Raw genomic sequence first — 27,825 nt, forward strand, 5'->3', positions numbered from 1 at the left:
CATTGTTCAGTTTTGTTCTAAATTTTTTGTTTGCTAGCTAGTGCACTCATTTTCATGTTGTTATAACTGTATTCATTTCCTTTTCAGCCTAATGTTATTGAGAATGATGAATGACCAACTGATGTTTCTGGAACGAGCATTTATTGATCCTTTAGGGCTACCAGATAGGCCTTTCTATAGGTAAGGGGGGAAAATGACTCATTAAAATTCCATTTCTGTTTTTTGCACTGTAGAAAAAATGATCATAATTGATTTTTTGCAAGCAAATAGAAAAAGTTAAAATACATGCAGCATATGGGGACTATACTGTTTCTTCTTTATATGACATACTAGTAGCCCATTTGCAGGAAAAATCTTGCAAGCGGCCACTGCGGCCGCATGCGCTGCCGCTGCCGCAGCTGTTGTGGCCGTCGCACCTGCACCCGCGCCGCTGCCACCCGCGCCGCTGCCACCCGCCCCACTCCGCCCCACTCCGCTCTGCCCCGCTCTGCCCCGCCTGGGCTTTCCCTCCGGCAGCCATCTTGCTTTCCGCTTTTCCTCCGTCTTCCTTCTAAGTTGTCTTCAGTCTTCACCCCTCCCTCCCTCAGCGTATGCAAATTAACCGCCATCTTTGTTGGGTAATTTGCATACTCGCCCTGATTGGCTGGTGGGTGTGGCTTTGGATGGTGGGCGTGGCTTGGGCGTAGCGAATGTGCGGTCAATTTGCATATTACTATTTTATTAGGTAGGATGATCACTATGTATGTTTTTTCTTAGTGTCTTGTTTCTGATTATACTAGTAAAAGAATATATGTTCATTATAAGAAACTTAGAAGACCCAGAAAGTCCCAAGGAGAAAATAAAAATCTCCCCTTATCCATCAGTTAGACATAAAATTGTATTTGTATCTTGATGTGTATAATTTTAGCCCTTCTCTCATTTTAAATGTATTTGTGTTTATATATATATATACACATAAGACAAAATGAATATATACAGGGTTGGGCAAAAGCAGTTTTAAACACACACCCCCGCCCCGTGCACAAATTTCATGCACCAGGCCACTAGTAATAATATAATAATAAACTGTGTTTCATGTACTCACAACTGTAAACCTACTTATGCCCATCCCTGTATTTATAATTAAATTTATACAATATATAACATTAATTTACTCTTCTAATATTGACATTTTTTTTCTTTCTAATTTTGACGGATGTAGTTATTTCTGTCCCCAGGTTGGTCTTACTAATAAGTATTGCAGAATGAATTAATTATTGACAATTAGAAATGGCCCAATCTTTCTGTAGGGATTATCAAAGGATTGGAATTGGCAGTAAGGGCATTATCCAAACAGGGTGACTGGTTCTCCTATGGTGGGATGATTATGCAGGAGGCAGAACTGTTTTTTTGTTTGTTTGTTTGTTTTATTGATTTCAGAGAAGAAAGGAGAGGGAGAGCTAGAAACATCACTAATGAGAGAGAATCATTGATTGGCTGTTTCCTGCATGCCCCACACTAGGGATCAGATAAAGCCTGCACCCTGGGCATGTGCCCTGACTGGGAATGGAATCGTGACTTCCTGGTTCATAGGTCGATGCTCAACCACTGAGATATGCTGGCTGGGCAAGGCAGACCTGTTTTTAATGATTCCTCATGCTTTTACGAGTAGCTAGGCATTCACACATGTTTGCCTGGCTTCTTTTTTAAAGAGGAGGGAAAGCAAAATAGCAAGTTGGTTGCTCACAAATAGGACTTAAATAATCAGAGTTCTGCTACATTTCGGGGGATAGAGGGGAATGATTGTGCCTCTTTTCTTCTTAAAATATATTTCAGAAAGCAAGGGGGTGGGGAGAGAGAGAGAGAGAGAGAGAGAGAGAGAGAGAGAGAGAGAGAGAGATCAATGATGGGAGAGAATCATTGATAGGCGTCTCCTGCATGCTCATCAATGGGGATCCAGCCCGAAACCTGGGCATGTGCCCTGACCTGGAATTGAACTGTGACATCTGGGTTCATAGGTGGACTCTAAACCACTGAGCCATGCTGGCCGGCTGTTCTTTACTTTTTACTTGTTCTTTCCGGCCAGGGCTATTATACAAACTGACATAACTCTCAGCAAAACATCTCCTTCTGCCTAGGTCTGGTTGAAGAGTACAGAACTGTTTTTAATGATTCCTCATGCTTTAAGCTGGGCATTCTAACATGTTTGCATGGCTTCATTTTAAAGAGGAGGAAAAACAAAATAGGAAGTTGGCTGGTCACAAATAGCACTTTCATAATAGAGTTTTGCTGTACTTCAGGGGATAGAATGGAATGGTGAAAAGTCAGCACTCTTTTGCCATGTGCCTTGAGACTGATCAGGCCTCATTCCCCATTCTTCGAAGTACTAATATTAACTTTTTTAGAGTTTATTTTTAAGCCTTCTAAAATTATAGGTGAATTCTGTCAAGTGTGGCCCATCGTAGGTGACTAGCTGTTTTTGCTATTGTTGTTATTTTTGTTGCTCAGAACCACTTTGTCTTTTTAAAGTTAAATACAGCTAATTAATGCACAGTCATTCCGAAGACTGGTCTTTGGAGGTAGTTGAACTTGGAAGTTGAGATGTGGCTTACTGAAATAATAAAATTAGAATTATGCAATCCAAGAATTGTAGCGTGCTCCTGTTTTCCCTTGTATATGTCACTGGGCAACTCACAGATAGTAAACTATTTTTTACCAACAGGCATGTCATCTATGCACCAAGCAGCCACAATAAGTACGCAGGAGAGTCATTCCCAGGAATTTATGATGCTCTGTTTGATATTGAAAGCAAAATGGACCCTTCCAAGGCCTGGGGAGAGGTGAAGAGACAGATTTCTGTGGCTGCCTTCACTGTGCAGGCTGCAGCAGGAACGCTGAGAGCAGTAGCCTGAGGCGCTGCTGTGGAGAACACAAGTTGAATTGGTATCTGTTGCTCAGAAAGAATCCTCATGGCTGTATTATAAAACTAAAAATGAAAGTTGTGTGTATCTTGGTATTTATTTCCTTCTCCCTATAGATCAAAACAGAGAGATAGCCGATTTTTATTCTCTAGTTACAATAGGTTATCCTGGAATCGAAGGATGTGTTAAAATGAAGGCGAACAGCCTAATATGTCAAGACTTATGTGGCATTATCAGGAAATCAAGTCTAATTCAGCACTTCCAAACCTACTCCTGGCATTGTGCACAAAGATAGCATCAGTTTGGCCCTGGCCAGTATGGCTGAAGGATTAGAGCTTTGGCCTGAGCAATGAAGGGTCTCACTCAAGGGCTCATACCTGGGTTACAGGTTCTATCCCAGGCCCTGGCCCAGGTGTGTGTGGGAGGCAACCAATTGATGTACCATTCTCAGATCTCTCTCTCTCTCTCTTCCCTTCTTCTTCCTCACTACCATCCACTCTCTCTAAAAGTCAATGGAAAAATATCCTCAGTTAAGAATGGAAGGAAGGAAGGAAGGAAGGAAGGAAGGAAGGAAGGAAGGAAGGAAGGAAGGAAGGAAGGAAGGAAGGGAAAGAAAGAAAGAAAGAAAGAAAGAAAGAAAGAAAGAAAGAAAGAAAGAAAGAAAGAAAGAAAGAAAGAAAGAAAGAAAGAAAGAAAAGAAAGAAAGAAGTTTGTGTAAGAGCACACGGGAAAATTCATAGGGCTGCACTAAGTCAGAGGCCTCAAGCCCTGCCTGGCCCCCAAGGCTGAGAGGATACTGTCTTATCACATGAACTAGACAACATGTGTAGTGAAAAATAATAAAGAAAATAACACTTGTAACCCGTCGGAACTGAATAACCATACCAACAAAAGGAACATTGCCATTATCCTTGGTCCTCACCATGTACTGTTGCCTGGTGTGCCTTTCTCTCCTGGCAGAGATACCTACTTTCTTAAATTTTGTTGCTGTTTCCCATTATTTATAATTTTATCACGCATGGCTAGATCGTGTATGTGTTTTTGGCTTGGTATATTTTTTGAGCTTTTTATAATAAATAAAATTATACCATGTGCATTATTCTAGGACTTGAGTCTTTTCACTAACCTTGGGAGGCTGACCCATGCATTATTGTGGCTGTAGTCCACTAGATCTCACTGACACAGAGCATACACTTGCGTGAATATTACATTTATGAGCCAAGGCCCAGGCAAGATACAGAAACATCAATAGGGAAAGTGACTCTAAAGAATGATTGATCATAACCACACTGCAGCAATGAGGTACTGTCTAGTAAAAGGGAAAGAGTACTCCAAGAGAAGAGAATAGCGGATACAAGGAATGGTCACTATCCCTAGGTCTGAGATGGAGCAGCCAATGAAGAGTCTTGCCCCACCATGATCCTCCCGAATATTAGAGAAGTAGCTGTGGAGCTGCACTAGCAGAACTTGCTGTAAATCGACCCCAGAACTCTCCAGAAACCTGACTCTAGACCACTGTGGGAGCTGTTGACAGGGAATTGTCTTCCAGAGACATGACAACAAAAGCAGCCAAGGAAAGCTTATAAACACAAATATAGATAGAATTTCAACTCTGGTAACTAGCGTCCATCACTCTGATTTCTCATTTCAATTCAGGCATTGCCCACTACATTTACTTGAGTGAGTCAGATCTTTCTGGGTTTTCCATAAATGGTTTGGGCTATTTGTGAAGAAATCAATTTGAAAAGCCAAATAGTGGAATTTTCAAATAATTTAAACTCAATTTATGTTTATTCCAAAACATATACTTATTTTTTAGCAAATTACTATTTATATTTTAATAGGTAACTTAGATTTAATTTGGAGCATTCAATCCAAAATATATTCAAATGGTATAATTATTTCCAGATATAATAACCATTGAATGTGGACCATAAAATCAGAAGAAAATGGGAGTGTAGATGAATAAGTCTAGATGACCTACTAAACCTAAAAATTGGAAAAATCACAAGGTGAATGCAGAAGCTAGGAGGCAAGCCGAACTCCTTTATGCTCTGAGAGCCATTACTCGCCATATGACCTGATGCCTTTCCTTCATTAAAGATGATGGAATAATCAGCAGATATAGTCTACGAGGGAAAGGTTCTAAGCCCCAGGACCAATGGTAGATAAAAGAATTCAGAAATCCATTGTGCCATGATTCCTTTAGTTTCTGCTATTTTACTGTGGAAATACCACTGTTGGCACGAGCAGTGAATGCTTGGCAGCTTCAAGTTTAGAGCTGTGAAGAAGGGTTGCCGTTCACAGTATTTTGCTTTTTGAAGTACAAGATGCTGTATGACTGTTTTAATACAGCAAATAGTAGCTCTCCAAACCCTGTTGCTTTTATGTTTTAAATAAGATAACAAGAATTGGAGCATGCAAAGAATGGGACTTAGAAAATGACATAAGGCTTTTTACACAAAGAATTTTAGGTCTAGGTGCTGCTATTCCTGTTGGTGGAATAAATAGAGTGGCTGTTCAGTTAAACTATTAGTAATAAAGTGAACGCTGCTACTATCTGAGCCTATATACATAATTTTTCTGGTTTCAAATTAAACTTGCAGATGTATTAATTTCGTTGCATCTAAAAAAGCATAGAATTATTACTCATAGCTCAGCAAAGAGTGTTTTGATGGTAATAGTTCAATTCTCTCAGTATAGTTTTTTTTAAATTCAGAGTTATTGGATGACATTAATTACACTGTCATTCTTAAAGATTTCCTTCAAAAAGCAATCTTAAATGTAAATGAAAATGTGTAAATTAAGAAAAGCTGGCTATCTCTTGACATGCTGTTTCTCAAGATCCCCTGACACTGGAGGGCAGCTATCTTGTGCAGTGTTTTTGTTGCCTCCCGGGAGGTGTGGGAAATGTGACTATAGTCTGCTGCACAGCCCAGGTGCATTCTGCTCCTGCCCCCCTCATTGACCCCACTTTAAAGGTGTGCAGTCCGTAATTAATAAAGCTGAAAAATATTTTCAATCAGGTTATTAAACTTGATTTACAAAGATGTTGTTTGTTTGAAATGCAAACAGCTTTGAAAAAAATGTGTTGAGTACTTTGTATTCTGGAAGCCTGAACTGCTTTTGAAGTCTGTCAGTATTATTGGTATTTTTCAATAAAGAATAACTTTTCTCCAAAAAAATAAAAATTAAAAGTAAATAAATAAATTAATTGATAAACATCAGAGAAAAAGAAGGTGTTCTAATCAAGAACATAAGATCAATAATAAGAAGGCAAATATTAATGAAGTAATATGAGGATTTTATGAACAATATTGTGCCTATGCAATTGACAATTTAAATGATTATGAACATATTCCTTGAAAAACATATCTTACAAAAGCTATCGCTATGTTGGGTTTTGTGAGAACCTCTGAAATATATTGTTGAAAGTATTACATATGTCCCTTTTTCCCCCTGTTGTCCTCTCCCAGCCTGTACCTGTCCCCCAGCCCTGGCCTTCATCCCCACACATTGTGCCATTGGTTATGCTTACCATATATGCATACAAGTTCTTTGGTTGATCTTCCCCCTCAACTGCCCCTTACCCCCAGCCCAGCCTCCCTTGCTTTCCCTCTTAGGTTTGATGGTCTGTTCGATGTTTCTGTGTCTCTAGATCTATCTTTGTTCATCTGTTTATGTTGTTCATTATATTCCACAAATGAGGGAGATCATGTGATATTTATCTTTTTCTGATTGGCTTATATCAATTAGCATAATGCTCTCCAGGTCCATCCATGCTGTTGCAAATGGTAAGAGTTCTTTCTATTGTACAGCAGCGTAGTATTCTATTGTGTAGGTGTACCACCCATCTAATCCATTCATCTGCTGATGGGCACTTAGGCTGTTTCCAAATCTTAGCTATTGTAAATTGTGCTGTTATGAACATAGTGGTACATATGTTCTTTCTCATTGGTGTTTCACGTTTCTTGGGATATAATCCTAAGAGTGGAGTTACTGGAGTTTTTACAAACAAAGTAGAAATTGAACTCCCATTTGACCCAGTAAAACCTCTGAAATAATTTCCATTGAATCCCAAGTATGCTAGTGAGCAGTATTTGCATAGCTATCTATGCAAATGCTAGGATTTACTGTGCTCTGAAGAGATATGAAATAGCATCTGAAGATGCCTTAACATATTTTCGAAAGTTCACCTGAAACCCAGTCCTGACAGAACTTGAAGCTCCTGCCTTCAGGCTGTTGCTACCAGCATATTGAGGACGCCAGGTTCATAACTGGCTTAGGGTCTGTTCTTCATCTTCCTATCACAGTGGCTCCTATCAGCTGAAAAGCAGATGACCACGAGAGTCTGATGGGGGCTGCTTTTCCTAAGTATCTGTTCACATCTATTTCTAGATGCCCAAAGAGTCCTGAAAGCAATTTTGTAACTCGTTCACCTTCTGCTAAAACACTCACCAACTCTTTCCTCCAATCATACTGATGTCAGCTGGAATTCATCAGTGGCTGCTAATAGCAAAGTCAGGCCACTCTGCTCAGGGTGTGAAGGTGCCAAACTAAGATCAAAAATATGGTCTTGGATCTGCCAAGGGATGAATATTTGAATAGGTAATATGCAGACATAGACGGTCAACTGAGTATTTATTGAAAAAAATCACAGTCCATATGGATGTTGTTCAAGAGTCAATCAACTGTGTGTATGCAAGCCTTGAGAAGTATTCCCAGTTCAACTTCGAAGGTTTGACGAATATTTTCAGAAATGGAGTAAAAGACAATACCACACTAAGTTTAACTGTGAAAAAGAGGAGAGAAATAAAGTAGCACCAAGAAAAAAAATAGAGTATTTTTTAAAAATCTGTATAATAAGGTGTATAGTTAAATCTTTAAAATACCTAAAACAATCAAGCAAAGGAGCAATAGAAAAAGAAGGTAGTGAAAAAGAAATGATTGATGGAGTAAGAACTGGGAAGCAACATCACAGGGACTCTTTATTTTTTAATTTTTAAAATATTTTTATTGATTTCAGAGAAGAAGGGAGAAAGAGATAGAAATATCACTGATGAGAGGGAATCATTGATCAGCTGCCTTCCTTATATCGCCTGCAGGGGATTCAGCCCTAAAGCCCAGTATGTGTCCTGACCTGGAATTGAACCTGAACTCCTGGTTCAGAGGTGGACACCCAACCACTGAGTAACATCAGGTGGGCTAGTCTGAGACCCTGTAGAGGGCTTGATTTAACAGAAAAAGGGACCAGGAACATAGGGTCAGGATGTACAGAAGGGCTTGCAAATACTCACGACACTTTGAGGTAAGAGGCAAAAAGTTTCTCAAATATTTTCTTGATGAAACTAAGGAAAAAATGGAAATTTGACAATCTCTTTATAGTGAGAATGTGTAATCCCTTTGATCCTCTATCTGTGCAGGAGTACGTGGCCCTTAGGAAGGTAATGATCAGAGCTGAATATCAGAAGATTCATCAATTTCTCTATGAGGAGGAGCACCTCTATGTGAACACAATGGAGAGAGAAGCAAATGAGATCTTCCAACAACTGCAGAAAAGCAAAGTCAGAATGACCCAACAGACAGAAAGCCTGAAAGAAATGTTTAGAGAGCAGATGGGCATGTGCCACAAGCCAGATGTGGAGATGCTCCAGGTGAGAGGGGAGGGTCCATCCTCAGAGAGAGGAATCCTATTATGGACAATGTGGTTATGATGCCTGCATACACCATTACCTTCAACTAAGTGATTATGCTCCTGGACTCCCATCATAGTGTCTATCCAGTCAGACACTTATTTTCTTTGGGAGTACTTTGCCTAAGTAGCTGACATAGGATAAAGTGATATCAGTGTAATCTGAAGCATGACCTCCGCAGACAGATTGTCCAAATTCAGTCAATCCCTGAGCAGGCAACATTAAATTTGCAGTGATCATTCATTATTTACATTCCCCGAATCACTGTCATTGCCATAAAAGCAACTTGCTAAAGACATTGAGGTTTTGACCCTTGCCTAGGCAAGATTTCTAGAATTTGGCAATCAATTCTAAAGCTCTCTGTGTTTTTCATTGGATCCCCTGTTTGCTTTCATTGTTATAAATGGTCACATCTCTCATTGGGAATAACAGGACAATGAGTGATATTGGAAACCTAGACCTGGTTGCATCACTTCACTTCTCTGCCTGACCTTGCATCCTCAGAACAGCTTGAGAAAGGTCTGCGTGTTTTAGTTTAAGTGCTATTATTACGATGGCCTCTGATTGTTCCTTAAAGGGGAATAGGAAAATGTACATTATGAAAACGAACTCTAGAAAATATATAAAAAGACATAATTTGCACGTTTACCTTTTTTTTCTGTTTGTTTTGCATGATTTGGGAACTGTGTTGGAAAGGTGAGTTTATACTAATATTTTATGTGGAAGTCATTTTCTTCTTGATGAGGGAGCTGTACATGTTTTGAGCTAGAAGTCTTTTCCTCTATAGCTATTTCCTGTTTTCTTTCAAAACTGACCCTGAGGCCTTCTGGTCTCAGAAGTTTCCTTTCCATGTGGCTGAATTCATATGTACCTGAAAACATCTGAGTTTCTGCGTTTTCTTCCAGCTCCTCTCCCCTATCCTCTCCCTATTTAGCACAATAAACATTACTGGAGTGATTTTTGAAGGTATCACAGAAAAGGTACCTTACACTGCACAGTTGGAAGGTGAAAAGGGCAGGAAATCGGGAAGTTTGCTATAAATGTGTGAGGGTTGATTTTGTTCCCAGGACTAGCAATGACTCAGCCTGTTCCCTCACTGCAGGTCAGACTTCAGGGGGAATGACCTCCTGGTGCCCCCTAAGAAGTTAGACCTTCAGGAGCAAAGCTGCCAGGTACAAGTTAGGTGTTCCTGCCTGAGGGAAAAAAAAAAAAGAGCAGAGCTGTTTGGCTCTGTGGACTCTCCCCTTTCAGAAGCTGAATGTCTCATTGGTGAGGACTCTGAGACTCAAGTCCCAAAGTCTCTGCCTGGATGTTCTGCTCCCTGTCAGATACCCAGGGGTTTGCATTCCCTGAGGTGGATTAGATGGAGGAAATGATTCTCAATCATTTTAGAAATGCAATAATATCTGAGAAGAATGGGGAAGTTGGCATTGGAAATAATTTATAAATTTGGAAAAGAAGGTAACATTTCTTACATCTCCACAAAAGTAGACTATAATATATACTTCATTAACACAGAATGAGAGGATCCTGATGAAATATATTGGATGAAAAGCTATGATATTTAGACTGGTTTTGTGACTAACATTTTTCTCCAAATGTCACTGATGTCATTCTTCACAGGACCGAATTATTTATATTCATGAAAAAGTAACAGGTGCCACTTATACTCCAATAACAACCCACATAATAGCAAAGTGCTGTCTATTTATTAAATAGGAAATCAACACAAGATGAGATTTCTAAAGGAAAGAAAAGGTTTTATGTGTGACCTGAAACAAACTACCCAGAGGTTGACATTAAATCTCTACTTCACACTGTCACACTCTTTGTGACATTTGTGGAGGTTTTGTTTTCTTCTTCTGTGTACTGTGAAGGACTTATGTGTAAAGGTAGTGATAATACTTGTTCTTTGTAGATGAGCCAGTCTGCACTCTTTGCTGTCTTTATTTTGTACTAGAGGCCCGGTGCACAAAATTTGTGCATGGGGTGTGTGTCCTTCAGCCCAGCCTGCACCCTCTCCAATCTGTGACCCCTCAAGGAATGTCCGACTGCCCAATAGGATCAGGCCTATACAGGCAGTTAGACATCCCTCTCACAATGCAGGACTGCTGGCTCCCAAATGCATGCCTTCCTGATTGCCCCTAACCGCTTCTACCTGCCAGCATAATCACCCCCTAACCACTCCCCTTCCAGCCTGATTGATGTCTAACTGCTCCCTTGCCAGCTTGATTGCCCCTAACTGCCCTCCCCTGCAGGCCTGGTCACCCCTAAATGGCCTGCCCTGAAGGCCTGCTCACCTCTAACTGCCCACCACTACAAACCTTGTTCCACCTAACTGCTCTTCCCTGCAGGCTGGGTCACCCCCAACTTCCCTCCTCTGCTAGCCTGGTCATCCATAACTTCCCTCCCAGCAGGCTTGATTGCCCCCAACTGCCCTCCCTTGCAGGCCTGGTCCTTCCCAACTGCCTTGCTGGCCATCTTGTCACAGTCATCTTATGTCCACATGGTGAAGCCATGATGGTATGATGGTCAATTTGCATATTACTATTTTATTAGATAGGATTTCCCTGGAGGAGGGGCAAATGAAGAGACTCTGCCCCCCAGGCCATGGAAATTCCATTTACTGACATTTTTTTTTGCCTCTCTTTGCAGTGGATAATGTCCTGAGTGATGGAACCATCAGTCTCTTCATGTGTATTTCTGAGGATGTGAGGAGTGTGTTGTTTCCAGCTGACCATTACAACATGTCCAGGGAGCCCCAGAGACTGCGGAGTTTTGTGATTTGGGGAACGCATACCTTCACCTCTGGTAGACATTACTGGGAGGTAGATGTGCCACACGCCTCATGTTGGATTCTGGGAGTCTGTAAAAATATCCTCATAATGGAAAACCTTTTCTTTATTGATTGGGGAGAAGCATCTGTTCTATTTTCCTTGGAGATGAATGAACATCATTATCTTCCACTAACCGCCCACTCATAGTTCATCATGTGAATATGCCTGTGGGTAAGATTGGAGTGTTTCTGGATTATGACCAAGGAATTGTGAGCTTCCACTAAGCTCAATTACTATTTGACAAAGGAGGCAAGAACATACAATGGAGTCAAGACAGTCTCTTCAATAAATGGTGTTGGACCCTAACTAGTTTGGATCAGTGGATAGAGCATTGGCCTGCAGACTGAAAGGTCCCAGGTTTGATTCTGGTCAAGGGCATGTACCTCAGTTGTGGGCACATCCCCAGTAGGGGGTGTGCAGGAGGCAGCTGATTGATGTTTATCTCTTATGGATGTTTCTATCTCTCTATTCCTCTCCCTTCCTCTCTATAAAATAGTCAATAAAATATAATAAATGATGTTGGGAAAATTGGACAGATACATACAAAAAAATGAAACTAGACCACCAACTTACATCATGCACAAAAATAAACTCAAAATTAAAGGACTTAAATGTAAGACGGGAAACCATAAAAATATTAGAGCAATCCACAGGCAGCAAAATCTCAGACATATGCTGAAGCAATATCTTCACCAATTCAGCTCTTAGGGCAATAGAAACTAAAGAGAAAATAAACAAATGGGACTACATCAAAATAAAAAGCTTGTGCACAGCAAAAGAAACCATCAACAAAACAATAAGAAAGCCCACTGCCTGGGAGAGCATATTTGTCAATGTTATCTCTGATAAGGGTTTAAGATCCAACATTTACAGGGAACTCATACAACTTAACAAAAAGAAGATAAACAATCCAATCAAAAAATGGGCAATGTATCTAAATAGATATTTTTCAAAAGAGGACATAAGGAATACCAAGAGACATATGAAAACATGCTCAAAGTTACTAATCATCAAAGAGATGCAAATCATAAGGACAATTAGGCACCATCTCACACCTGTCAAAATGGCTATCATCAACAAATCAACAAACAACTAGTGCTGGCATGAATGCAGAGAAAAAGGAACCCTCGTGCACTGCTGGTGGGAATGCAGATTGGTGCAGCCACTGTGGAGAACAGTATGAAGTTTCCTCAAAAAACTAAAAATGGAACTCCCATTTGACCCAGTGATCCCACTTCTAGGAATATATCCCAAGAAACTAGAAACACCAATTAGAAAGGATCTATGCACCCCTATGTTATAGCAGCACCATTTACAATAACTAAGCATTGGAAACAGCCTAAGTGCCCATCAGCAGATGATTGGATTAAAACCAATGGTACATCTACACAATGGAATACTATGTTGCTGTAAAGGGAAGGAACTCCTACCATTTGCAACAGCATGGATGGAGATGGAGAACATTATGCTAAGTGAAATAAGTCAGTGAGAGAAATGAGTCATGATCTCACTCATTTGTGGATTCTAATGAACAACATAAACTGATGAACAAAAACAGATCTAGAGACAAAGAAGCATCAATCAGATGCTCAAACCTCAGAGAGAAGGTAGGGAAGGGTGGGGGTAAAGGGGAGAGATCAACCAAAAGACTCGCATGCATGCATATAAGCATAACCAATTGACAGAGACTGCAGGGGGATGAGGGCATGTAAGGGAGTAGGGTAGGGTAGGGTAGGGTGGGGGGGGGGAATGGGAGGATATGGACGAATATATAATACCTTAAGCAATAAAAAAAAGTATATAAATAAAAAATATATAAAAATAAAAATATAAAAAAGGAACATAAAACTGCTTTAAGTGATATGAGAAGTCAGCTCAAATAACCTCTTAATTTTTATCTTACTTTGAGAAAAACATTTATTTCCCTGATTGAACATGAAGCTTTCAGTACAATTTTACAAATATGCTCATTTTCAAAGGACACTCATCTCTTTTGTTGTGTCGCCTAGCATTAGCTACAGTTTGTGACTTGCTTTTCTACACAACTCTACACGTTATTCAAAACTTATCACATCATACAATTAAAGCTGGTAAGTCTATTAAAACAGTTAAATAGAAAGCATGTTACCATTGTAAAAAATGTAGAGAAAGATGAAAATAAAGAGAAAGGGGAATAAAAGAATAAGAGAAAATGGAAGAACCAACCACAGATATCATAGAGGTTTGGGGTTTCTACCTGATTCTAGGATTTCTGTATTTTTCAAGTTGATAAAATCAAACACACACACACACACACACACACACACACACACACACACACACACGAATACAGGATAAAAACCAGACTGCAGCCAGGCCCTACTGCGACCTGCTGGCTGACATCTATGCCACCTCTCTCTGCTAGGGCCTCTGCAGCATGGCCACCACCAGGCGGTTCAGATGCTCCTGCAAGTGGAGCAGGGGGAGGGGACACCATTCCAGGTGCTCAGACTCATCACAAAGCGCTCCTCCTGGATCCACTCTGAGCCCTGGAGAGTCCGAAGGCACTGCACCTGGAGGGAAGGCTAGTGGAAGTGAAGTCTGGCCATGGAGGTGGAGAGCATATTCTACACATTGAGTGTGTGTTGCAGAACCTGCTTTCTGTTAGTCAGGAGGACCCTGAAGGTGAGGCTGAGATCTTGATATCTGGGCGGCCTTCTTACCAAAAGGATGTGTCCAAGATGATCCTGACCTTGGCTTACTAACACAGCCAACTTAGGGTGCAAACTGAGAAAACAATGCTGTCCAGGAGACAGAGGCCCAGAGCTCCCCTGGCTGCTGTCCTGGAGGCACAACCCAGAGAGCTCCCAGACACTACTACCCAGCCAGGTTCCCAGGTTATGAAGGCATTTATGGGCCCTGGAGTGAGAACCAGGCAAGGTTCAAGAGGAAACCCCTATCTAGAGCCCTATTGTTCTAGGTTCTGCTTCTGCAGCAGAAACTGGGGAAAGGACAGTGTGGGTTGTTCTGGTTTCCCCTCCTGAATTCTGTCCGTACCAGGATCAGCATTTTGGGATCTGTTAGTGATTTGAGGTGTTCTTAATCTAAAGACTTAGAATTAATTTAGGCAAAGCACGATGTAGTAAAAATTGGGTAAGTCTATCCATAAGTACTTCAGGATTATTTAGAATACACTTTAGTTAAACAAATCATTCTGAATCAAGAAAAGTGACTAGAGGAATTTGAATCAGATGGACGGAGTCTCAATAGTTAAGATGGTGCTACTACTGGGGACAGTTCCTGCATCTGGTGTCCTGAGCCTTGTAACTTAAACTTCCATGTACTCCCTTAAATATTTCTTTCATTTCATTTAGTGGTATTTCATTCACTGAGCTATTTAAACAAGAAATGTATGAATTGTCTTTGGTTCCTCTCAACCCATTGTCATTCCAAAACCAATCTCATATCAAGACCTGCACACATTTGAATTTTTATTTGATTACATCTCCAATCAGTAAACATGAAAGTTATAATAACAAATAGCATAATACAAGTGTTAACTTTTTTATTGTTGATACTGATAATGACAATTTTATACCTTTTACTTTTGAGAAAGTAACATAAGTTTAAACTTCATAAAGTGTCGCATAGAACTAGAAGAATTGATAGTGAAAAACCATGGGTCCCTTATCCAACTTACCCACCTTTGATTCTATTCAGCAGACTAAAGTGCTTTCACCTGATCAGTTTTATGTATTACCCATTTACCTTTTACTAGGGACGTTAGGCATTCAGTTTTCTCAATTGGTTTCTTCTCTCAGCCTCCAAATACTTAACCCCCAATGAAACATCCCCAAGAAATGGAAACATACAGTGTGTCCTTTGGTATGCTACACATTTTCAGAATTCATTTTTCTATATGTTTCTGTTAATCTCTAAAATATGATGACCTACCTGAGGTCCATTTTTTATTTATTGTTGTTCTACACGATCAAATGTTTTCTTTATGTCTGTGAATGTATATTTTATTTCACTCTTGCTTATCTTGTAATATACAAAATGTAAATAACATGCAAAATACAAAGGATAACAGTTTACGTTTTTGTTCCCTTTGCTTCAGCTATAGAGCAATACCATTAGGTCCCAATTTCTCTTTCTGACTCACTCTTTTCTGCAGTGAAGAACTTTACAGAAATTGCTTGTAAGTTCAGAGAGAGACTGCAAGACTTGGATGAAAACAAGTACGTGCTACATCAAGGAGTTTGGTGTTAAAATATCTTTGCAAGTTTTTGCTGCTTCTGTCCCTTCACTCTAAGCATATGGGCTGCCATATCGCTCAAAGAAAGACCCACTTCTGACATCCTGAGTGGCAACTGTGCTGCTGAGAAATGCTGATGCTCCTTCCCTGCCAACTCATTAGTGCAAAGTCCCCAGCTGACCATTGAAGGGCCTCCACCGCCTGACCAAAGCCTTCTCCAGCTTTCTCTCTTGTGCTTTCAGTATCTCTCTCTCCATCAGACTTCAGCCAGACTCTTATTCCCGAACACACCTTCTTCCTCCCTCTCCTTAAAGTCATTATCTCCGCAAAGGGTTATTTTCTTCCACTTCCACGTGGGAAAATTCTATTTATCTGGAATAACAAATATTGTAAAGCCACCATTTTAGGATTATTTCTGTATAAAGTCACATACATAAAACATAATTTGAACATATTTTTAAGATGAGGAAAAGTAATGTTTAAACATGAAGGATTTTTTTAAGGTAGAATTTTGTGGGTGAACATCTGTGTTATCTTAAACACCTTATGATCACACAAATATCAAATCCTTGGATATCAGTGCACAATTACATAGAAAGAGCTCTGCATCGAAAGGTTGCTGGTTTGATACCAAATCAGGGCACATGCCTGGGTTTCAGGCTCCATTCCAGGTAGCAGGAGGCAGAATATCTGTTTCCCTCTTTCTCTCCCCTCTCTCTAAAAATCAATAAAAAATATTTTAAAAACTGCATGGAAATATAAGAATAGATGGTCAGAAAATAAGCTAGTGCTCTATAAGGAAGTATTTGTAATGAAGGATACATAAAAGATCAATGGGGAAAGAAAGACATATTCAAACATAATGTATAAGTTTCTTTAGCAACTGATAGAAAAGTGAATTCCAAGTCTCACTTCACATTGCATCCAAACATAGGCAACAAGTGTGGAGGAAGAACTCTTTGGTCAAATTTTAAAAATTGGAAGTAAAATTTCAAGTTTAGAAGCCACAGGGAAATACAACCAGACTTGAGAACAAAGCAGTGGTTAATTATATGGAAACTAATGATCAAATACAAAGATAAAAGAGTGGGAAACCTCTTCTGAAGTCCCTGAACTATTATGTTCTTTGTTAGACTGGTAATTGGAGCACTTTTGATATCATTTCATCATATCACCCCTGACCCAGTGCCTGGATAATTGGCCAGAAGTAGCACATGGAATTGTGGATAAATGAGTCTCATATTAATCCAAACGTAGTAAGTAAATAGCACTTGTTTCCCGTTTAATGAAATGCAGTTTCTTTTACTATTCATGGGAGCAATAAGCCTTTAGATTCCCATGTTCACCAAACAGAGAAGAGCCACTCAAGTGCCTTTGTCCTAACACCTTTGAATTTTTGTCAGGAGCTAAAACACTGGCTGCAGTATCACCACAGAACTCCTTATCCTATAAAAAGTTCTCAGAAGGTGCTTTAACCCTATATTTGGCTCAGTGGATAGAGCGTCAGCCTGCAGACTGAAGGGGCCCTGGGTTCAATTCTGGTCAAGGGCACATGCCTGGGCTGTGGGCTTGATACCCAGTAGCGGGTGAACAGGAGGCAGCCCATCAATGATTCCCTCTGACCGTTGATATGTCTCTCTCTCTCTCTCTCTCTCTCTCTCTCTCTCTCTCTCTCTCATCCCTGAAATCAATCAATATATATATATATATTTTTGAATTTGTTTTTTTAAAAAGAAGGATCTTTACTCTGTTCTTTCACATCCCAAATTTACTTGGCTGGTCACAGTTAGGCAAGTAGAAATGGGGTAAAAATTTTGCAACTCACAATAATTTTGTACCCAAGTAGGCTAAGATTGTTAGTGTAAGGCAAGGCAGAAGCACCCGAGCCAGCAGTCTGCTCCAAGGAGGACTTGCAGTTCTGAAGTCCTGACAAAACCATCCCAGTGAGCCAGGTGCGGGGCTGCCCCATGAGCCAAGCTCACAGCAAGGTCACCAGGCTCTGGAGGTCCTTGTCAATGGTGGCTCCCCACTCCTTCAGTGCCCACGTGTAGCATGGCCGCTGTCTCTCCAGCAGGAACCCTGTGAAAGTCAGGAGCACCAGCCCTGGCCCCCAGTTGGGGCCTGGGCAGTGTTGACATAGCTCCTGCATGGCCTATGCCACCAACTCCACATGGTTTCTCTGATTTGGGAGATACTGGGTCCAGGAGAGCTGTACCTGGGAGGCGATGCGGCACATCACAGCAGTCACAGGCCTGCACAGCAGCCCCGGGGCAGTGACAGGCCTCCTGGGGCAGTCTCCAGGTAGTGGGTCATCTGCCAGAGGGTGCATAACCTCAGCTAGTTCTCCATAGCCTCGTGTCTAATCAGTTCAATATTCATAATTCAATTCCAACTCCCTCCCTTAAGGGTGAGAGTGTGTGTGGTGTGTGTGTGTGTGTGTGTGTGTGTGTGTGTGTTCACGTTAAGAGATAAAAACAACAGGAATAAGAACATAAAGCCAAGCCACAAAGAAGTATAGAATAAAAATGCAGACTGTTAAGACCTCTACCCTTGAAATTCAGTCACAGCCATTCTAGTAAGATAGAATTATATCTATTACCAGGGGATGCAAAAAATATCATAATAATTAGATTAAGACAATAAGATTGCTAGCTTAGATGCAGAGTCAAGAGGATTACTGAACAAGAATAAATTAGGAGGATGAGAGGATCAGGTCACAGAAAGAGTTAATCTCCATAATGTAGTGACCCAGAGTTGAAAGGACACCTATAATAAGAGACACTGCTCAGTCTGACCCATCTCAATGAAAATGTTTTTATTGCTTCTTGTTTTTCATAGTTAAGGAAGTTTAGACAATCTTCAGGGAAGCTCATCGTACACTTCAAACTTTTGATCTATGAAATCATGTGCTCTGCGATTTCAGAATTTTTCTAACTCACTACAACTAATTTATGCTTCAAGATACAGGTCCCATGATCCACAATGGTTGTAGTTTCAGACCAATAACTCAGCACCCATAGATGGTACTGCTATTGAGAAGTAAATATGTCATCAAAGTCATTCAAACTCTTCTTGTTTTCTGACATGTTTCTAACTTTTAAAATGTTCACAAAAACAGTTCTTTTAAATAAAACTTATAATTCCAAGTGCTTCTAAACCACTTCAACTTAAAGGACTATTTTTTGACAGAACTCAGAGTTTGTTATTTTCATAAGAAAATATTTATTTTCAGTTGCCTTATAAAAATATTCTCCACTATAAAAAGATTTATAATCAAATAATGAATTCAAGTGCAGCAGAGAGGATTTTTAGGGTAGTGAAATTATTCTGTATGATACATTATGGTGACTATATTTCATTATAAATTGTCTAAACCAATAGAATGTACATTGCCAAGCATGAACTCTAAGGTAAACTATGGGTTTATCTATGGGACTCTGGGTGATAAAGATGTGTCATTGTAGAGTCACCAATTATGACAAATATACCACTCTGATGGGGGGGATTCAGAATAGGGTGGTCAGTGGGCATATGGCAAAACTCTGTATTTTCCCCTCAATTTTACTGTGAATATATAACTGTTCTAAAAAGTCTATTTGAAAAAAAATCTATGCAAAAGACCTATTGTAGTTAATATATTTTATGTTTAGAGTGAAAGGTCATTGAAAGTCATACACGGTCACTTTATGTGGGTCTAAAAAATGTAAGATCAAGCAATGGAATGAAACCAACTGATCTCATTATCTACTGCCCGCAGGTATCTGTTCTTTCCATTTTAAAAAGAGAAAAAGATTACGCAAATCCCATCATATTGAGAAACTCCTGTTTGCACCTATCATAACTTCATCTCTGCTTAAGAATGTAGCTCAAAACGTTAAGAAAATTATCTAGTCTTTGGAAATTCTACAGAAGAACCAAGGAATAAAATTCAGTCCTCCACATTTTCCAGAAAACAAAGACCCTCCCTGGGGGTTATTAGGATGCAGAGTTACATCGTCCCATGAATCATGCTCTATATAGCAACCATGCTGGCTAACATTGACAAAGTTTCCTCCAAAACTATTACCATAAGACCATTTATATTGGCCCTTTGTGGAATTCAGAGAGTGTGGGTTTCTACCTACCCTCCCTTACTCAGAGTACTTGAAGTTGTTCTGTCAGCTAAGGATTTGACAACCAGGTGTCCCCCGTGTGGATGGGTGGTTTGCCTAACTTAGTTTTGTCTAGTTGGGTGGTCACAGCAGATCTTGAGCACTTGAAATGTGAGTAGTCTGAATTGAGCTGTGTTGTAGGGGTAAAATGAATGCAGAATATCAAAAACTGTAGGAAAAAAAGTAAAATATCTCATTAATATTTTTAATAGTAATGATATGCTAAATGATAATGTTTCGGATGTATTGGGTTAAGTATATTATTAAAATGTATTTTAAATGGTTTTGTCATTGGCAACTAGAACATTAAAAAATACATATGGGATTCAGAATATATTTTTGTAATAAATTTCATGAGTTCAATATTTAAATGAATTAAGCATTAAGTTCTATTTTATTAAATCTTGTAATTAAATCCGCCATGTCTCCCTAATGATTTGGTGTTTGCCTCATCCTTCTTATTATACAATTATTCTCCTTGGGAGAGGCCTCAGTTATCCTATTTTGGTTCACCCCAGATGCATAGAACCATGCTAAGATGAAAACAAGTGTTTCATATAAATGGGTTGATTGTGGCCGAAACCGGTTTGGCTCAGTGGATAGAGCATCGGCCTGCGGACTCAAGGGTCCCAGGTTCGAGTCCCGTCAAGGGCATGTACCTTGGTTGCGGGCACATCCCCAGTGGGAGGTGTGCAAGAGGCAGCTGATTGATGTTTCTCTCTCATCGATGTTTCTAACTCTCTATCCCTCTCTCTTCCTCTCTGTAAAAAATCAATAAAATATATTTAAATGAGTTGATTGTGTTAAATCAACTGGGAATACAGGTAGTGAAATGAAATTCTTCATATATCTTTAAAATCTGTAGTTTGTAGATATAGGTTAAAAAAGACTTTCAAACTTACTGATTCAAAGCTCACAATTATGCATAAATCAAATCTCTGACAAGCCCTATCTGGTTTGGCTCAGAGCCTCAGGCTGAAGGTCCCAGGTTCAGTTCAGGTCAAGAACAAGGTATCTCCATTTCAGGCTCCATACCCAGCTCCTGTTGGGGCATGTGTGGGAGGCAACCAATTGATGTATCTCTCTCACATCCATGTTTTTCTCTGTTTCTGCCCCTTCCTTGCACTTTCTATAAAAATCAATTGGAAAAATATCCTCAGGTAGGTATTACAAAAAAAGTGAGCAAAAAAAAAAGAGGAGAAACAAAATATGTTTTCATCTTGGAAATACAAATAGGGTACACTGAATTTACTTTTGAACAGATTATAGCTCAGCATTTATTTTATTCTTTAAGGTATAATTTGTTACACAGTGCTGTATTTCATTATAATTTGTCTTGAGACTTAAAAATATGGAAGGGAGCCGAAACCGGTTTGGCTCAGTGGATAGAGCTTCGGCCTGCGGACTGAAAGGTACCAGGTTCGATTCCGGTCAAGGGCATGTACCTTGGTTGCAGGCACATCCCCAGTAGAGGGTGTGCAGGAGGCAGCTGATCAATGTTTCTCTCTCATCGATGTTTCTAACTCTCTATCCCTCTTCCTTCCTCTCTGTAAAAAAATCAATAAAACATATTTTTAAAAAATATGGAAGGGAGCTAGATTCTCTAAGAATCTAAACAACAAAAAGAAAATTAATCAGGGCATTTAAAAGAGGGGATATAATTCAAGGAAGTGGTTATACTGGTGAAGGAAGAGTTGAGAAGCCAAACAAGAGACAGGGAAACAACCAGGCACTAGCATCAGCAGGGAGACACTACCATCCCAGAACATGGAATAAGAGTGTAAACGTGTTACCAGCCCTCAGGGCCAAAATCCAGGAAGGAACCAGGAACTTTGAAGGAGATGGTGCTCCAGGTAGAGAGGGAGTGGAGAAATACAGTGCCTCTCCCTTCCTCTCATCCTCTAATGTCCTTCCAGTGTCTGCTAGAAACCACTTGATGAAAAGCTTGGGAGTCTCAACCTGTACTGTGGGACTACCTGTGGTAAGGAGCAATGGAGGTGTGGAGAGAGGCTGAGCTCATACAAGTCCCAGCCTGGCACAGTCCATCCTTGTTGGCACAACATTTATTCTATGTGGTTCTCATGGAACTGCATGGATTAAAGGAAAAACAATGATGCAAATATATGTTGGAAATATTTTTAATTGAGTAAAATTAAGGATGCATCCAAACAAAAATTTGAGTTGCAATTAAAGCAAAGCTTAGAGAAAAATGTGGGGTACTAAATGAATATATTATAAAAGAGGAAAAGCCTATCTCAAGGAGGTGCGGGAAAGCAAATTTGCCCGGCCAGCATGGCTCATTGGTTGAGCGTTGGGCTATGAACCTGGAGGTCACAGTTTGATTCTAGATCAGGCCACATGCCCAGTTGCATGCTTAATCCCCCCGCCCCCCTGCAGCAGGGCATACAGAAAGCAGAAAATCAATGATTCTCTTTCATCATTGATGTCTATCTCTCTCTCCCTCTCCTTTCCTCTCCAAAATCAATTTTATTTTTTAAAAAAGAAAAGCAAACCCATGCCAAATAAATTAGGAATAAAATTATAATAATAACCACAGAAAATACTGAAATTGAAAAAAAATGTGATAGGTAAAATGAACAACTTAAGAAATTGGCTCTTTGTATAGATAAGTTAAATTGATAAACTCAGAGAAAAAGGAGGTGTTCAAATCAAGAACCTAAGATCAATAATAAGAAAGCAAATATTAATGAGGTAATATGAGGATTTTATGAACAATATTGTGCCTATGCAATTAACAATTTAAATGATTATGAACATAATCAAATTAAAAATTGAACTCCCATTTGACCCAGTAAAACCTCTGAAATATTTTCAATTGAATCCCAAGTATACTGTTGAGCAGTATTTGCATAGCAGTATTTCCATAGCATTAGCTACAGTTTGTGACTTGCTTTTCTACACAACTCTACACATTATTCAAAACTTATCACATCGTATAATTAAAGCTGGTAAGTCTATCAAAACAGCTAAACAGAAAGCATGTTACCAGTGTAAAAAATGTAGAGAAAGATGAAAATAAAGAGTAAGGGGAATAAAAGAATAAGAGAAAATGGAAAGAACAGACCACAGATATCATAGAGTTTTGGGGTTTGTACCTGATTCTGGGATTTCTGTATTATTTAAGTTGATAAAATTAAACTCTCTCTCTCTCTCTCTCTCTCTCTCTCTCTCTCTCTCTCTCTCACACACACACACACACACACACACACACACACACACATGAATACAGGATAAAAACCAGGGTGGAGCCAGGCCCTACTGCGACCTGCTGGCTGACATCTATGCCACCTCTCTCTGCTAGGGCCTCTGTAGCCTGGCCACCGCCAGGGGGTTCAGATGCTCCTGCAAGTGGAGCAGGGGGAAGGGACACCATTCCAGGTGCTCAGACACATCACCTAGAGCTCCTCCTGGATCCACTCTGAGCCCTGGAGACTCCGAAGGCACTGCACCTGGAGGGGTGGCTAGTGGAAGTGAAGTTTGGCCACGGAGGTGGAGAGCATATTCCACATGTTGAGTGTGTGTTGCAGAACCTGCTTCATGTCAGTCATGGGGGCCCTGAAGGTGAGGCTGAGATATTGATATTTGGGCGGCCTTCTTACCAAAAGGATGTGTCCAAGATGATCCTGACCTTGGCTTACTAACACAGCCCACTCAGGGTGCAAAGCTGAGAGAACAATGGTTCTGTTCTCACTGACCTGATTGCTACAGCAGTTTTAAAGTTGCTGGCTGATTTTCCACAAGTATCCCTGAGCATTTGCTTACACCTGGTGACTGGTGAATTCATGCATTTGAGAGCTATTTAGTATAAATTTAAAATTACAGTGTCTCTCTCACATCAATATTTTTCTGTCTCTGTCTCTCTCTCCTCCCATCTCTCCCCCTTCCACTCTCTAAGAAAAAAAAAGAGAAGACACTAAAAATCTTCATGTTTAAGTATTTTCTTTCCTCTGAAGTATTATGATTAATTTTAATTATTTGGGATTATAATCCATATTTTTCTTTGAGAAGCCTTTTATTTTTTCTTTTGAACCTCTGACTCCTTATGAAAAAGATTCAAGAAACAGGAATACTACAGCAAAGTGTAAGAACTATGTTATGGTTCTTAAAAACTTCAGCAATATGTATATTTTCCAGAAGGTTAAAACAATTGACAATGCTTAGTGATTAGCCTGTAGCAATTGGTACAACCACGTTTAAAATTGTTACTAATTTGATATGCACATAGTATAACATTATTTGCATTTGTATTTTTGAATTATTAATAAATTTGAATATTTTTATATCTGTTTCTATACAGGTGGTACCCTCTATTGTCCATTGCCAGTATTCCCAATTTTGATATTTTGGATTTTCTTATCAATTTTCAAAACAATATTTTTATAATGTTTATATTACCCCCATTTTCAAATCTGCTGACAAAGGTTTCCCAAGCCTTTTTGAGGAGAAGTAGGGGATTGCAGTGAGGACAATGTGAGCTCCCCCCCACCCGCTCACCCCCCCTGCCATCCTCTGGCAACAGTGAGGCCATGGGCTGTCCCTCAGGGACTTCAGAAGAGGTTTCCCACTCTTTTATCTTTGTATTTGATCATTAGTTTTCATATAATTAACCATTGCTTTGTTCTCAAGTCTGGTTGTATTGTCATTTCCCTGTGGCTTCTAAACTTGAAATTTCACTTCCAAAATTTTTAATTTTAGTACAGAGTTCTTTCACGCCTGTTGCTTATTTGCATACAATGTGAAGTAAGACTTCTAGTTCATTTTTTTAAAAACTATACTTTGATTTCAGAGAGAGGAAAGGAAAGGGAGAGAGAGATTGAAACATCAATGATAAGAGAGGATCATTGATTGGCTGCCTCCTACATGCCCCCTATTGAGGATCCCATCAAGCCTGCACCCTGGGCAAGTGCCCTGACCAGGAATGGAATCGTGACTTCCTGGTTCATAGGTCGATGCTCAACCACTGAGATATGCTGGCTGGGCAAGGCAGACCTGTTTTTAATGATTCCTCATGCTTTTACGAGTAGCTAGGCATTCACACATGTTTGCCTGGCTTCTTTTTGAAAGAGGAGGGAAAGCAAAATAGGAAGTTGGCTGGTCACAAATAGCACTTTCATAATAGAGTTTTGCTGTACTTCAGGGGATAGAATGGAATGGTGAAAAGTCAGCACTCTTTTGCCATGTGCCTTGAGACTGATCAGGCCTCATTCCCCCTTCTTTGAAGTACTAATATTAAGTTTTATAGAGTTTATTTATTTTTTATTTTTTTAAAAATATATTTTATTGATTTTCTACAGAGAGGAGGGGAGAGGGATAGAGAGTTAGAAACATCCATGAGAGAGAAACATCGATCAGCTGCCTCCCACACACCCCCCACTGGGGATGTGCCCACAACCAAGGTACATGCCCTTGACCGGAATCAAACCTGGGACTCTTCAGTCCGCAGGCCGACGCTCTATCCACAGAGCCAAACCGGTTTTGGCAAGAGTTTATTTTTAAGCCTTGTAAAATCATAGGTGAATTCTGTCAAGTGTGGCCCATCATAAGGTGACAAGCTGTTTTGCTATTGTTGTTATTTTTGTTGCTCAGAACCACTTTGTCTTTTTAAAGTTAAATATAGCTAATTAATGCACAGTCATTCCGAAGACTGGGCTTTGGAGGTAGTTGAACTTGGAAGTTGAGACATGGCTTACTGAAACCATAAAATTAGAATTATGTAAACCAGAATTATGTGATAGTTTACTAACAGATAGTAAATTATATTTTACCAACAGGCATGTCATCTATGCACCAAGCAGCCACAATAAGTACGCAGGAAAGTCATTCCCAGGGATTTATGATGCTCTGTTTGATATCGAAAGCAAAATGGACCCTTCCAAGGCCTGGGGAGAGGTGAAGAGACAGATTTCTATGGCTGCCTTCACCGTGCAGGCTGCAGCAGGGACTCTGAGAGCAGTAGCCTGAGGCGCTGCTGTGGACAACACAAGTTGAATTGGTATCTGTTGCTCAGAAAGAATCCTCATGGCTGTATTGACAAACTAAAAACGAAAGTTGTGTGTATCTTGGTATTTATTTCCTTCTCCCTATGGATCAAAACAAAGAGATAGCCGATTTTTATTCTCTAGTTACAATAGGTTATCCTAGAATCGAAGGATGTGTTAAAATGAAGGCAAACAGCCTAATATGTCAAGACTTATGTGGCATTATCAGGAAATCAAGTCTAATTCAGCACTTCCAAACCTACTCCTGGCATTGTGCACAAAGATAGCATCAGTTTGGCCCTGGCCAGTATGGCTGAAGGGTTAGAGCTTTGGCCTGAGCAATGAAGGGTCTCACTCAAGGGCTCATACCTGGGTTGCAGTTTCTATCCAGGCCCTGGCCCAGGTGTGTGTGGGAGGCAACCAAATTGATGTACCATTCTCAGATCTCTCTCTCTCTCTCTCTCTCTCTCTCTCTCTCTCTTTCTCTCTCTCTTTCCTTCTTCTCCCTCACTACCTTCCACTCTCTATAAAAGTCAATGGAAAAATATCTTCAGGGAAGGAAGGAAGGAAGGAAGGAAGGAAGGAAGGAAGGAAGAAAGAAAGAAAGAAAGAAAGAAAGAAAGAAAGAAAGAAAGAAAGAAAGAAAGAAAGAAAGAAAGAGAACATTTTTGTGTAAGAGCACACGGGAAAATTCATAGGGCTGCTCTAAGTCAGAGGCCTCAAGCCCTGCCTGGCCCCCAAGGCTGAGAGGATACTGTCTTATCACATGAATTAGACAACATGTGTATGAAAAATAATAAAGAAAATAACATTTGTAACCCATCTGAACTGAATAACCATACCAACAAAAGGAACATTACCATTATCCTTGGTCCTCACTATGTACTGTTGCCTGGCGTGCCTTTCTCTCCTGGCAGAGATACCCACTTTCTTGAATTTTGTTGCTGTTTCCCATTATTTATAATTTTACCACACATGGCTAGATCGTATACGTGTTTTTGTCTTCGTGTATTTTTTGAGCTTTTTATAATAAATAAAATTATACCATGTGCATTATTCTAGGACTTGAGTCTTTTCACTAACCTTGGGAGGCTGACCCATGCATTATTGTGGCTGTAGTCCACTAGATCTCACTGACACAGAGCATACACTTACGTGAATATTACATTTATGAGCCAAGGCCCAGGCAAGATACAGAAACATCAATAGGGAAAGTGACTCTAAAGAATGATTGATCATAACCACACTGCAGCAATGAGGTACTGTCTAGTAAAAGGGAAAGAGTACTCCAAGAGAAGAGAATAGTGGATACAAGGAATGGTCACTATCCCTAGGTCTGAGATGGAGCAGCCAATGAAGAGTCTTGCCCCACCATGATCCTCCCGAATATTAGAGAAGTAGCTGTGGAGCTGCACTAGCAGAACTTGCTGTAAATCGACCCCAGAACTCCCAAGAAACCTGACTCTAGACCACTGTGGGAGCTGTTGACAGGGAATTGTCTTCCAGAGACATGACAACAAAACCAGCCAAGGAAAGCTTATAAAGACGAATATAGATAGAATTTCATCTCTGGTAACTAGGGTCCATCACTCTGATTTCTCATTTCAATTCAGGCATTGCCCACTACATTTACTTGAGTAAGTCAGATCTTTCTGGGTTTTCCGTAAATGGTTTGGGCTATTTGTGAAGAAATCAATTTGAAAAGCCAAATAGTGGAATTTTCAAATAATTTAAACTCAATTTATGTTTATTCCAAAATATATACTTATTTTTTAGCAAATTACTATTTATATTTTAATAGGTAACTTAGATTTAATTTGGAGCATTCAATCCAAAATATATTCAAATGGTATAATTATTTCCAGATATAATAACCATTGAATGTGGACCATAAAATCAGAAGAAAATGGGAGTGTAGATGAATAAGTCTAGATGACCTACTAAACCTAAAAATTGGAAAAATCACAAGGTGAATGCAGAAGCTAGGAGGCAAGCCGAACTCCTTTAT

General features: G+C 39.8%; 1 protein-coding gene across 3 annotated transcripts in view; it reads left to right on the forward strand.

Annotated features, from left to right (window-relative positions):
• The window catches only part of FOLH1 (folate hydrolase 1), a 54,616-nt gene extending 51,279 nt beyond the window's left edge, over nt 1-3,337 (forward strand). For 2 of the 3 annotated variants that reach the window (XM_079786869.1, XM_079786870.1), the window contains 2 exons: nt 88-180; nt 2,702-3,337. In XM_079786869.1, the coding sequence (XP_079642995.1) occupies nt 88-180; nt 2,702-2,891 (283 nt within the window). In that variant the 3' untranslated portion in view covers nt 2,892-3,337. The remainder of the gene's footprint in view (nt 1-87; nt 181-2,701) is intronic. The other variant, XR_013814331.1, reaches the window with a different exon arrangement.
• Nucleotides 3,338-27,825: the final 24,488 nt, after the last annotated feature.

Source organism: Cnephaeus nilssonii (assembly GCF_951640355.1).
Source record: "Cnephaeus nilssonii genome assembly, chromosome: 13".
Lineage (NCBI taxonomy): Eukaryota > Metazoa > Chordata > Mammalia > Chiroptera > Vespertilionidae > Cnephaeus > Cnephaeus nilssonii.